This window comes from Dipodomys spectabilis, unplaced genomic scaffold (genome assembly GCF_019054845.1).
Source record: "Dipodomys spectabilis isolate Male_0828 unplaced genomic scaffold, ASM1905484v1 ptg000146l, whole genome shotgun sequence".
Lineage (NCBI taxonomy): Eukaryota > Metazoa > Chordata > Mammalia > Rodentia > Heteromyidae > Dipodomys > Dipodomys spectabilis.
In genome coordinates, this window is record NW_024870823.1 from 142,196 (window position 1) to 155,901 (window position 13,706).

General features: G+C 42.2%; 2 protein-coding genes across 4 annotated transcripts in view; one reads left to right on the plus strand and one right to left on the minus strand.

Moving 5' to 3' along the window:
- The window catches only part of Rad51b (RAD51 paralog B), a 77,984-nt gene extending 74,473 nt beyond the window's left edge, over window positions 1-3,511 (minus strand). For all 3 annotated transcript variants that reach the window (XM_042691837.1, XM_042691835.1, XM_042691836.1), the window contains exons 1-2: window positions 3,353-3,511; window positions 1,712-1,825 (exon numbers count right to left, since the gene is read on the minus strand). In XM_042691837.1, the coding sequence (XP_042547771.1) occupies window positions 1,712-1,795 (84 nt within the window). In that variant the 5' untranslated portion in view covers window positions 1,796-1,825; window positions 3,353-3,511. The remainder of the gene's footprint in view (window positions 1-1,711; window positions 1,826-3,352) is intronic.
- A 1,698-nt stretch (window positions 3,512-5,209) lies between these two features.
- Zfyve26 (zinc finger FYVE-type containing 26) overlaps window positions 5,210-13,706 on the plus strand; it is a 71,292-nt gene continuing 62,795 nt past the window's right edge. The window contains exons 1-4 of the mRNA XM_042691807.1: window positions 5,210-5,269; window positions 5,762-6,039; window positions 8,322-8,400; window positions 12,803-12,892. Coding sequence (XP_042547741.1) covers window positions 5,846-6,039; window positions 8,322-8,400; window positions 12,803-12,892 — 363 coding nt within the window. The 5' untranslated portion in view covers window positions 5,210-5,269; window positions 5,762-5,845. The remainder of the gene's footprint in view (window positions 5,270-5,761; window positions 6,040-8,321; window positions 8,401-12,802; window positions 12,893-13,706) is intronic.

Consider the following 13,706-nt stretch of genomic DNA (forward strand, 5'->3'; position numbering starts at 1 on the left):
AAAATGAACATGGTTAGTATTAAATGTACAGCAGAGAAAGCAAAGATGACCTTTACCAAAAATATATAGTATACTCTGAAAACCTGTCTTATTAAAGATTTAATCTTTTCTTTTTTTTTTTTGGGTCCGGTCGTGGGGCCTGAACTCTGGGCCTGGGTGCTGTCCCCCAGCTCTTCAGCTCGAGGCTAGCACTTGAGCCACAGCGCCACTTCCAGCTTTTTTCTTTGTGCTTATGTGGTGCTAAGGAATCGAACGCAGGGCCTCATGCATGCAAGGCAAGCGCTCTACCACTGAGCCACCTTTCCAGCCCCTAAAGATTTAATCTTAAAATAAAAATTTAGTACTGTTTACTCTGCTGAGAGAAATCTGTTTCACTACTGTGCTCAAAAATGCAACATATGCTCTATGGTTTTCAGGCTCTATCAATAAGAAAATCATCCTGACGATTCTCATTGAATACTATCTCTTCATTTCAGTCATATTTCTCATGTAGCTATAAAATTTAACTTCTTCTAGAGCCCCAAGTAAATGACACAGGTGAACTTTACCTTATACCATGACTATTCTCCCCCTAAAAATGTGAAAGTATTGATTTCAATATATGAAATTGCATGTAAAAATGCAACCTAGGTAATTTATAGAAAATGGCATTAATTTTTTTCTTGTGAACCTAAGGTTTTGTAGCTGTTGTTGTTGTTTGTTTCCAGTCCTGGGGCTAGAACTCAAGAGATTGGCTGCTGTCCCTGAGCTTCTTTTTCCTCAAGACTAGGGCTCTACCACTTGAGCCACAGTTCCATTTCCAGTTTTGTTTTGTTTTTTTTGGCTACTCTAGTGGAGACAAGAGTCTCACAGACTTTCCCACTCAGACTGGCTTCAAACCCTGATCCTCAGTCTCAGCCTCCCAAGTAGCTAGGATTAGAGGCATGAGCCACCAGTGCCTGGCTGTGATTTTTTTTTCTGGTCATGGGGCCTGAACCCTGGGCCTGGGCGCTGTCCCTCAGCTCTTTCAGCAAGGCTAGCGTTCTACCACTTGAGCCACAGCGCCACTTACGGCTTTTTCTGCTTAGGAATCGAACCCAGGGTCTCATGCATGCGATGCAAGCACTCTACCACTCAGCTACTTTCCCAGCCCCTGAACTTAAAATTTTATAATCCATGATGCAGAGTTACGAAGGCATTCCTTTTTTTTTTTGCCAGTCTTGGGGTTTGAACTCTGGACCTGGGCTCTGTCCCTGAGCTTCTCTGTGCTCAAGGCTAGCACTCTACCATTGAGCCATAGCACCACTTCCAGCTTTTTCTGAGTAGTTCCTTGGAGATATAAGTCTCACAGAATTTCCTGCCCAGGACGGCTTTGAACTGTGATCTTCAGATCTCAGCCTCCTAAGTAGATAGTATTGAGGTATATTTTTTTTTCCAGTCATGGGGCTTAAACACTGGGCCTGGGCACTGTCCCTGAGCTCTTCAGCTCAAAGTGAGCGTTCTATCACTTGCACCACAGTGCCACTTCTGGTTTTCTGGTGGTTAATTGGAGATAAAGAGTCTCATGGACTTTTCTGTCAGGGCTGGCTTTGAACCGTGATCCTCAGATCTCAGCCTCTTGAGTAGCTAAGATTACAGGCATGAGCCACCAGCACGCAGCTGAGGTATTCTTAACAGTTAATTTGTACATAAAAGTTCTTAGGTTAAAAAAAAAAAATTACTTGACTTTTACCTGACAAGTCACAATACGATGTCTGCTCAGACGGTCACACAGCTCTTGTGATAAACCCACTCGTCTTAGTTTCTTGCTACTCATGCCTTCAGATCCAGCAAAGAAAGGAAAAAACTAGAGGAAACATCACAAAGTAACATTTATTATAGTGGATGGCCTATAATAAATTACTACAGCGTCTATTGATGCAAAATGAAACATAATGATTACTGATAAAAATTAAGGAAGGCTATAGAATCTTAAAGTGCTTTAAATATTAGAACATGTTTAGACATGCACAGAGAAAACTGTAACCCTAATGGACATTTATATAGCATCTTAAGGTTATCAGGATATTTATAAATTTTATTTGAATTAACTAACTTTCAAGAGATATTTCCCAACGTAACCTTTCCTTAGAAAATCTGTCCATTGGAAGTGACGCTGTGGCTCAAGCGGTAGAGCACTCGCCTTGAGCTGAGGAGCGCAGGGACAGCACCCGAGCGCAGGGACAGCACCCAAGCGCAGAGTTCAAGCCCCACGACCAACCAAAAAAAAAAGAAAGAAAGTCTGTCCATTGCAGTGTACTAATAATAGCTAAATTTCTCAAGTACAACTTAATATTGTTCCAAAACCTAACCCTAATTATTACATTTAATATTCCCAGTAAGACTACAAGGAAATTATTGGTTCCTTTTTATTTATTTATTTTTGTCAGTCATGGGCTTGAACTCTGGGCCTGGGTGCTGTCCCTGAGCTCTTCAGCTCAAGGCTAGTGCTCTACCACTTTGAGCCACAGCACCACTTCTCATTTTCTGCTGGTTAATTGGAGATGAGTCTCACCAACTTTCTTGCCTGGGCTTGTTTTGAACTGTGATCCTCAGATCTCAGCCTCCTAAGGTAGCTAGGATTACAGGTGTGAGCCACCAGCACCCAGCTTGGTTCCTTTTTAGACATGAGAAAAGTAATCTAAAAATATCAGCTAATCTATTGTCCTCCAGAATTTGTACCCAGACAGTCCAACTCTGAGAACTATCCATTTGACCATGACACTGTAAGTCCATAATATTTAAACTTGCCGTTTTCTGTCAGAACAAACCTGAATCAAATGAGATTGTATTTATTGTAGGTGTTATCTACAAACTGAAATTTACTCTTGCTGCTTACATTCTCACATGCAAGATTTCACTCTTGCTGAAACATGTTAGCTATCCAATGAAAGCTGAGAAATAACAACCACCACTACTATTGAACAGTTAGTATATGCTAGAGACAGTTCGAAGCGCTTTGGATGTTTTATCTCTCATTTTACAGACTACTGAGAAACATGCAAACAGCAAGCCAATGAGAGGCAAACATTCGAATCCAAGAACATGATTCCAGATTAGGATTTTTCAACCCTGTCTTAAGTGAGACAGTCCCCAAACCTCCCCTAAGGGCAGACTCCCTGCCTAGATCCCAAACTGCATCAAGTGGAAGGGGGGGGGGGGGGGGGGGGGAGTGAAAACCTCACCCAAAATCTGGTAGGTTAGGTAGGTAAGTAGATAGACAGACAGACAGACAGATAGAATTGTTCAATAAGGCCACTTCCAAGCATCCCGCCTCCCCAGAGAAGGCCAGAAGCCCGGGGACCCAAGGCAGGCCTACCCTGAAGATCCCTACCGGCTTAAGGGGGCGTGCCCAGCACCCAATAGAGCCTCTCCGCTACCCCGTTATTCAATCTCCACAGGCCCAGGGAGGGAGCAGGAAACAACGAACACACACACTTCCCTACAACCGCACCCCCAAAGCAACTTTCACGGCCGGGTGGGCAACATCCAACTTTCAAACTCCCGCCCCCCGCCCTCCCCCGCAACTCTATTCAGTTTCCCGCGGAAAGCGCCACAAAGCAACAACCTGAACGGTGATTGGTGGACACCTTCACCATTTATCCAATCAGAAGTAGGTTGGTTCAGGTTGGTTCCGCTGCTCGCTGGGAATTGTAGTTCGAATCATCTCACCTAGGCGCTATGAATCCCACTTACTTTCTCCTTTTAAAGATTCTCGGAATCCGCTGGGGGAAAACGTCAGGATGCTGAGTGTGAAGCAAGACAAACTTTGATCGGAACTTTCTTTGTTTTCTTTCTTGCTTCACAACATCTAAAAATTGCCTAAAGGGCCAGTAATAGTGATCCAAGCTGAGGTGTGAGACTGAGGTAGCGAGGCTGAGGTAGAAGACTGGGTCTAAGGCCCATCCACAGTGGGAGACCGTCTGAGAAACGAAAAGGAAAATAACGGGAGGGCGGGCGTGGCTCAAATGCTAGTAAAGCGCTAGGAAGGCTCTGAGTTCAATCCTCAATACGGATTTTTTTTTACATATTTATCTATTAATCTATTTTGGAAGATAGCTTTTGTTTGTTTTAATTTGACCTTTACCACAACTACCCCCTACCACCACCACCTCCTGCCCAATCCCCGCCCCCGTCCCCGCCCCACCCATGGAGGCGAAAACAATTAGAAAAGGCTTGTAGAAATTGCTCACGTTGAAACTCACAAACGGGAAAATCTGAGTCGAAACTTTGACATTAAAGCGCCGTTTGGAGATGAAGCATAATAAACTGTTGAGAGACAGTAATTTCAGAATCCTAGGTTTTTCGAAAAAGGCCTTTGCTCGTGTGTGCATGTGTGTGTGTGTGTGTGTGTGTGTGTGTGTGTGTGTGTGTGCGCGCGCGCGCGCGCCAGTCCTGGAATTTGAACTCCGCCTGGGCGCTGACCCTGAGCTTTTTTGCTCAATGCTGGTTCTCGGCCACTCTAGACTCAACTCCACCTTCGGCATTTTAGTGGTTAATTGGAGATAAGAGTCTCCCGGAGAGTTGGCTGTCTTCAAACCGCAATCCTCAAATCTCAGCCTCCAGAGTAGCTCAGATTACAGGGTGCCTGGTTTGCTCATTCTGGATTCTTCTGTGCCAGCTGCTTTGTGCATCTTTACGATTTAGCTATCTTTATGATTTAGCTATCTTTATGCTGTTGCCCCCACTGTATCTTAAGTATTGGTCTGCACTCTTGAAATGACCTGCAGCACCTTATTCAGGGGTAGAACAAAATAAAGCAATAGAAATGAAGAAAGAAAAACAGAAGACGATGAGAATTCAAAGTGTAGAGTTCTGTGATTATAAAAGAGCCCAAGTAGAAGAAAGGAATCCTGTCAAAGCACTGCCTCTAGTTGGCACTGGGGAAATGTCGACTTCAGATGCTAGAGAGAGAAAAAGGGGCAAGCCCACCACCAGTCCAGCTGGACGCACAAATGATAGTATAAGGGGAGGGCCTGTCACGTGGCCCACACCAGGTAGCCAGCCAGCTTTCAGAACCGCTTACCCTTCCTGGAGGGAGGGCGGGGGAGAGCGCGGAAGAGGGAGGCAGAGTCACGTGACTCAAACACGTTGGGCACTTAATTTGCATCTTCCTCTCCAGTGAGCCAATAGGAGCGGCGCGCTCAGTCGTCACCGCCCCCCCTCCCACGGTTCTCTGTGGGATCAGTCACCTGACTCGCCTCAAACATGGCTGCAAGGGAACGCCTAATGCTTTGGGAGCCCGGAGCCGGTGAGTGTGAGACCCCTGGTTGAAGGCAGATGCGCTTTCCTCCCCCTGAATAGGGAGTGTGCTTTCCGCCTTTTCTCCCTGCCCTCCTCTGGCCTCCTCTGCTTTCGGGTTCAGATTCAGATTCATCTTCCTTAACCCAAGGGCTCGGACGAGGGAGGTTCCTGCCGGATTACTCACTCTGGCCGAGGCGCCCACCTGGGGACTTGCCCGACTGGGAGTAATGTTCAGCAGAGAATACGGAAGTGGACCTACGTGTCTACCCTCCGGGGCCCGGGAGACTGGTAGTACTACTGTTAAATAGAGGATCTGCGTAGAGACGGGATTGCACCCCTGGAAAAGAGTGACAGATCTCAAAAAAGAGATAGTGAGGGATCCAATGAAACTTTAAGGGAAAAAAAAATTCAGAATCCAAGTCCCTCCTTTCCCAGTCCAGTCAGGCATTGCGGTTTTGTCTGGAGTGCCATCTCCTTTTATCTCGTATATTGTTTCTAGGAGGTACTCCAGGAATGAGACCATTGATCATGTATTCGGCGTAACGCATCTCTTTCTATCTCCCTGCACTCTGGGCTGGGAAACATGAATTTTCCATTTGGAAAAGAGGAGAGTGCTACTGAGAAGCAGCTTTTTGAATTTTTCTGTGAATGCCTGCGGAGGGGAGAATGGGAGCTGGCACAGGCATGTGTACATCAGCTACATGAGGGACAAGGGGATATCCCTAAGGAGGTGGAAGACATACTTCAGGCGTTGGTGCGATGTCCGTATCTGCTAAGGTAAAGGATCTGCTACAGCCAGGGGGGAGGTCACAGGTCCGAAGTCACTTGGTTTCCAGTATTTGATCTCAGGTTATTGTGGCTCACTCTATTATCCTAGGAAGAATTAGCAGAAGCAGGATGTATTTCACATTCTCTAAAAATTTACTTCTATACATAATCCGTACGACTTTTAGTATTTGGCCACCGAAGTGTGCCTATTTATTAAGAAGATGGTGTGTGTAACTATATTGAAAAGTATTTTCTTCTTACTTTGAAATAATTAGACTCACAGAAATTTGCAAAAATAGTACCATTTTCCCAGTTTCCCCTAATTATAACAATTTATATAGCTTTAGTAAAATATTTTAAATGACATTTGCATATTACTTGTTAGCTATACTATACTAGAATTCTTATTTTAATCATATTTTAAGTCTATATTTTTATTTGTAATCCTATGCAGTTTGAATCCATATATCGACTCACACAGTAATAGAGATACAGAACTATGCATATCTACAAAAGAATTTCTCACCTCTTGATACTATCCTAATAATCACATTTCTCCATTATAGATTTTTAGTGAATTCTTCATGGCCATATTAAAATAACTAGTTGTTTGGGGACCAAATGCACTATTTTAGTCTTTTCCCTGGATTGTTCTTACTTTGTTATACTGCTTAAGTATTGTCAGCAGCTACCAAGTAGAGAAAGTCTTTGTATTTCCTTAAGTATGTGTTCTGAGAAGTTACTGTCTAAATTTACTGACTTCAGAAAAAGGCTTTGAAATCAGGCACCTATAATTCTAGCTACTCAGGAGGCTGAGATCTGAGGATCACAGTTCAAAGCCAGCCCGGGCAGGAAAAGGCCATGAAACACTTATCTCCAATAAACCAGCAGAAAACTAGAAGTGGCACTATGGCTCTAGTGGTAGAGTGCTCACCTTTAGCTGAAGAGCTGAGGGACAATGCTCAGGCCCAGAGTTCAAGGCTCATGACCAACCCCCCACCCCCAAAAAAAATTTTTGTGTCCTCATTTCATTTTTATTCATTTTCTGTGCTCAAAAATGTATATTAGGTAGCATGTGGTATTATGATTTTCTCTATAATGTTAACACTTAAAAATAAGCTGGATATGGTGGTATACACCTGAAATCCCAGGTAATAGGGTAGCAGTCCAAGACGAGTCCTGAGCAAATAGGAAGATACCCTATCAGAAAAATAAGAACTGGTGGCTCAGACCTATAATCCTAGCTGCTGGGGAAGAAGAGATCTAAGGATTGAGGTTCAAAGCCAGCCCAGGCAGGAAAAGTCTGGGAGACTCTTTTTTTTTTTTTTTTTTTGGGGTCTGGTCGTGGGGCCTGAACTCTGGGCCTGGGCGCTGTCCCTCAGCTCTTCAGCTCAAGGCTAGCGCTTGAGCCACAGAGCCACTTCCGGCTTTTTTCTTTTTGCTTATGTGGTGCTGAGGAATCGAACCCAGGGCCTCATGCATGCAAGGCAAGCGCTCTACCACTGAGCCACCTTCCCAGCCCTCCGGGAGACTCTTATCTCCAATAAACCACTCAGAAAAGTGGAAGTGGCTATGGCTCAAGAGGTAGAGCGCTCACCTTGAGCTTAAGCTAAGGGTCAATAGTGCCCAGGCCAGTGGTTCAAGTACCACAACCGACAAAAAAACAACAACCAAAAAAAAAAAAGGAGGGGTTGGAGGTATAGCTCAAATAGTAGAGTACTTAACTTAGAAAATGGAAGGCTTTAGTGGTTTTTGTTTTTCAAAGACCAAACCTGGCATGATGACACATGTCTGTAGTCCCAGCTTCTCAAGAAGCTGAGCCAGGAGGATAGTCTAAAACCAACAGTTGGAAATCGATTAGCCTGAGGAACATAGTGTCACCTCATTTTTTTAGAAATGATGGGAGTGGAATTGGGATTTTAGAGGATTTGTCTTATTAGCAGTTCTGAGATTTGAACTTGAGGCCTTGTACTACTTCTTGAGCCACTGTCTAGCTTAAGAATTGACTGAGTAACAGGGCCTTGACCTTAGTACCTCACACTATCACTTGGCTTTTTTCACTCTACCACTTTAGCCACACTTCCAGTCAGCCCAAGAATTTTCTGGTGAAACCTGCCAGCTCTACACCTGTTCTAATGTGTTATTGAATTGTCATGTAGTTAAATTTTTCTCATTAGGACTTGCCTGTTGAAGATGGAGTGAGCATTGAAATCTATGCCTTGGACAATGACAATAACAAAAAAGGCAGTAAAAACTCCTTTTTACAAAATCTTCCTTTTCACTCTTTTCAGATGTGGGCAGGACATCAACCCTCAAAAGTTAGCCTGGATTTGGCTTCTTGTACTGGAAAAATGGTTGGCTCATGAAAAGGTAAATACGTTCACATTTAACGTTTGCCTACAATCAAGACTGAGAAGGACTTAAGAATAGTAATGGAATTTCACCTTTGTCCTTTACTGTGGAGTTGTTTGTAATCTTTCTCAGTATTGACAGTAAGAATATTTTTAAGTGTTTTTGCTGTTGCCTTTCCCACATTCATTCATTAAATCACTAACATATATTGACATATAACACTTTTTCAACTAAGGCCATTTTGTTAACCGCTATGATGAGTTTTGTGAAGTGTATTCTATGAAACTTAGTAAAAGTAACAAGATAAAAAATAAAATATGAACCTATAACATTCAGCTCTGTTCAGCACTCAAGTAGTACAAGATGAGCTCAATTGAAACTTGGCTTTTCATCTAAAAATTATTTTCACTAGTCTACTACGGTGAAATCTTACAAATTTATCCTCATTAATTATTAAGTAAAATAATCCATAAATATAAAAATCGTGGAAAACAAATTAATAGTGGAATAAAACTGATAAGGAAATGCTTTTCCTGTTGAAAGAAAGAGTATCTTCAGCTGGGCACCAGTGACTCATACCTGCAATCCTAGCTACTCAGAAAGCTGAGATCTAAAGATCATGGTTCAAAGCCAGCCCAGGGAGGAAAGACCATGAGACCCTTATCTCCAATAAACCACTCAGAAAACAGGAAGTGGCACTGTGGCTCTAGAGGTAGAGCACTAGCCTTGAGCTAGCCTTGAGCTGAAGAGCACAAGGACAGTGCCCAAGCCCAGAGTTCAAGCCCCACCACCAACCAAAACAAAAAAAAAAAAAAGGGTTTCTCTGATACAATTTCATCTTGAGTCTAAAACTAAGTGATGTCTCAAGCACAGTGGTACATACCTGAAGGTCCAGCTGCTTGGGAGTCAGAAAGAACACTAGATCCAAGAGTTCCAGGCTAGCCTAGGCAATGTAGTGAGAACCTGCCTCTACCACATTATGCCCCCTCCCCAAAAAATTAAGCTAAATAGCTTCTAACTTAAGGGAAATGATTGACCAAGGATAAAGAGAGCTAGAACTAGATTTGAAATCAAAATCTCAATTCTCTTTTCTACCTCAACATTGTTCAGTTTAAGTGAACTTAAAAATAGCAAAATTTGTTTGTTTATGAGTGACAGGATCTTGCTATATAGCCCAAGGCTATATTTCAAGGCTGGCCTTGAAATCCTATTCTGCTTCACCCTGTCTAGTGCTAGAATTACAGGTATGCAACAACCATAGACAGTGAAATTAATTTTTTATAAGTCTGTCAATTAGCCTTGTTTCTCTTCTTTTCATTCCTGCTATTCATTAGAATTTAGTCTTAAGTTTCATTTTTGCATGACACTTCTTCAAATAGCTGCCAAAGAGTGGTTTCTTAAGCTATCTGTTATCCAAGGTTTATCCAGTTATCTAGCAGAGAGATGTAACAGGATGACTGAATGGAAAATAAAAGAAGTAAGACTGGAAAAATAATGAAACCTAGGATAATTAAGCATCAGATTTAAAAGAAAAAAAATCTTGAGATCAATGGTCTCTTCAAAGAGAAAAGAAAAATCATGTCACTGATTAAATATTTCCCCATTACAAATGTGAAACTTGCCAAACCAAATGAACTTTCCTCTCAGTGAAGGCTGTTTGCTTGGTTTATGCCTGATTGGTTGCTTATTTTCTAGACAGTTGCTCAACCACATCAGGTGGTAGATTTTACTTCCCTGCCTCCTTAAGCAGAGACCAAAACTTGTTCTTGTTTTTTCCATATCATGATTATTTGGTCTTTAAAGCTATAGTAACATTTAGTTAAACAGCTATGGGAATATTTTTACGGTTCTGGGAATTTTAAAACTTGATCATAAGGACCAAGGTTTTAAATTGCATTCTCAGTGCTGTTCTATATGAGGCTGGTCACAATCCTGGAAGTGACTTCCTGTTCTAGAAATTTGCTGCCTGTTCTTTTCCAGGCTCCTACCTTCTGCCCAAAGTTGACCTCTTAGTTGTTTGGTAAAACAGTGGTTCTATTTTTCCTTTCCTTCATTTACTTTTGTCTTCTCTTTCTTCATCTTGAAATGGCTTATCTCTACATGTGTGTGAAGATATAGCTTCAGAGATACTCATTGTTAGGAAATTGTATTGATACTGGGGATTGAACACAGGACCTCGTGCTCTTGCTTAGTTTTTTTGCTCAAGGCTATTCTACCACTTGAGTCAGTCAAAAAGCTTTAGCTTTTTGGTGATTAATTGGATATAAAAGTCTCTAGGGCTGGGAAGGTGGCTCAGTGGTAGAGCGCTTGCCTTACATGCCTGAGGCCCTGGGATCGATTCCTCAGCACCACATAAGCAAAAAGAAAAAAGCTGGAAGTGGCGCTGTGGCTCAAGTGGTAGAGCGCTAGCCTTGAGCTGAAGAGCTGAGGGACAGTGCCCAGGCCCAGAGTTCAGGCCCACGACTGGACCAAAAAAAAGTCTCTACTGTCGTGTGCCTGGGCTGACTCATCAGACCTCAGCCTTCTGAGTAGCTAGAATTACAGGCATGAACCACCAGCACCCAGCTATAAGCTATTTTAATAGAAGGAAACAGAGTAACCTCCATGTCCATAGCACACAGGATTGGTTAATAAATAAAAGTATATCTTAAAAAAAAAAAGTATCAGCATTTCCTTTATCTGGTAGGAAGCACAAACAGAAATCTTCACTTTGGTCCTTCAAGATTACACAGTGAAGTCAGGCACTGGTGACTCATGCTTCTACTTCTAGTTACTCAAGAGGCTGAGATCTGAGGATCATGGTTTGTAGCCTATCCAGGCAAACAAATCGGAAATTGTTATCTCCAGTTAACCAGCAGAAAGCCAGAAATGGAGCTGTGGCTCAAGCTGAGTGAAAATGACAAGTTAAGTGTGAGACCCTGAGTTTAACTCTCAATATTGGCACACACACCAAGAAGTAATATGATTTTGGACCAAGAATACCTGTGTTGAGATGAATAACAAATAAGTGGAGGAAGTGTAAACTTGTGTTTAACATCTCTCTCTCTCTCTCTGTCTCTCTCTCTCTCTCTCACACACACACACACACACACACTCTCTCTCTCTCTCTCTCTCTCTCTCACACACACTCCTGCAACTGTTTCTTGCCTTCCAATAAAACTATTCTTTGGAAAGATTAACGATAAGAGTCTTATGAACTTTCATACTCAAACTGGTTCAAACCATGATCCTCAGATCTCAGCCTCTTGGGTAGCTATTATAAGGATGAGCAACTGGCACCTGGCTAAGGGAAATTATTTTGAGATATTTGAGTATAGAAAGAATACAGGCTTTCTCTCTGCTTATACATTATCCCTTACCAATAGCATATCATATTAATAGACACTGGGTGCAATGGCATAGACATCTGTACTCCCAGCCGTTTGGGAATCTGAAGCAAGAGTTTGAGACCAGGCTGGTCAACATAGCAAGACCTATCTCAAAAACACAAAAACAGGGCTGGGAAGGTAGTTCAGTGGTAGAGTGCTTGCCTTGCATGCATGAGGCCCTGGGTTCGATTCCTCAGCACCACATAAGCAGAAAAAGTCAGAAGTGGCCCTGTGCTGTGGCTCAAGTGGGAGAGCGCTAGCTTTGAGCTGAAGAGCTGAGGGACAGTGCCCAGGCCCAGAGTCCAGGCCCCACAATGACCGAAGGAAAAAAAAAAAAAAAAAACACAAAAATGAGAGTGTGCTTAGTTGCCTAGCATGCCAGAGGTCCACAGCACTGTAAAATACACAAACTCATACACTAAGAATCACTTTTTCTTTTTCCTGTTTGTAATAATCTGAGAAACTTCCCAACCGTTTCACCTCTAGTAAAGGTGTTTTTTTTTTTCAAACACATAACTATGTGCTGTGGATTGGGTTTAAAATTTAAGTGAAAGTTTAAAATATGGTACATATTACCTGGCACATAAATATTTAATGGACATTAGATCCTGGCCCCTTTGCCTTCCTTCTCCAATTGATATACAGTGGATGGTGAATACCCAAAACAGAGACTTGGCCCAAAAGAGGACTGTGTGAGCAGAATCTCAGGCTTACCAACAATCAGTGTTTTGGACACACCAAGGAAAGAAAGGCAGGCAGGCAGCTAAGAGAATGGGGACGGAGGGAGGAAAGGAAGTTCACATAAACTAACAGTAGAATTTGAGGCTGATTAAGTATGAGTTTTATATTTTAGTTATTAGGATCAATACAAGTTTAGCAATTTTTGTTATAAAGAAAAGTATCTGAAAACAAATCTAGGAATTTAATGGCTGAAGTACTTTGCCTTAGAGAACTAATCAAAATAAGACTAACCAAAGAGAAATATTTACTTATGGTTTGTTAGTGAAAGCATATGCCTAATGTCTATGCTACCTTCTTATCCATTCTTCTAGAAGTTATTCCCTGCTCTTTTCCGGAGAAAGCTTGAGTTTCTTTTTTTGTCTGAAGATCTCCAAGGTGACATTCCAGAGAACCACCTTAAGGTGAGAGTAAGCCCTGGAGCCCTCTGTGTACTCAACCAGTTCAAGTTTCTGACACTAACAGACTATTCTCCAAGATGTGTTTTCAGGGAGGCAAAATGGAGAGTTTAAAAATGGGGTAATACAGGGCTGGGAATATGGCTCAGTGATAGAGTGCTTGCCTAGCATGGATGAAGCCCCAGGTCAGTTCCTTAGTACCACATAAGCAGAAAAAGTAGGAGGGAAGTAGCACTGTGTCTCAAGTGGTAGAGTGCTAGCCTTGCACAAAAGACGCTCAGGAACAGTACCCAGGACCTGAGTTCAAGCCCCATAACTGGCAAAAAAAAAAAAAAAGGGTGGGGGGACTGGGGTAATCCACCATGAGGTGGATTGTCCAAAATTATTATATATAACTTGAATTGAAACTGAAATGATTGAACTTTTGTTCAGTAGATGGTAGAGAATATGAAGGGAGAGAGAAACTGGAACTTGATGACTACCTTTTCTTATTATAGATACACTATAGTTAATCCTTACAACAACTTGCTGGGGCAGATTCCAACTAAGTATTATCTGTATTTATATAACATATATCAGTTACTACTTCAAATGCCTGAGGTATGCTCTGAGGCCCCAATTTCTTTTCTTTTTTTCTTTTTTATTGTTTGTTTGTTTTTGTGGTACAAGGAATCAACCCTAGGTCTTGGACATGCTAGGAAATTTCTCAGCCATTGCACCATACTTCCCAGGCCAGTGACATATTTATAGTAGAATTTAAGGTGGAAACTTGCACTTGTGAGTTCTCTCACATTCTTGCAGTTAATAAGGAGGCATCTCT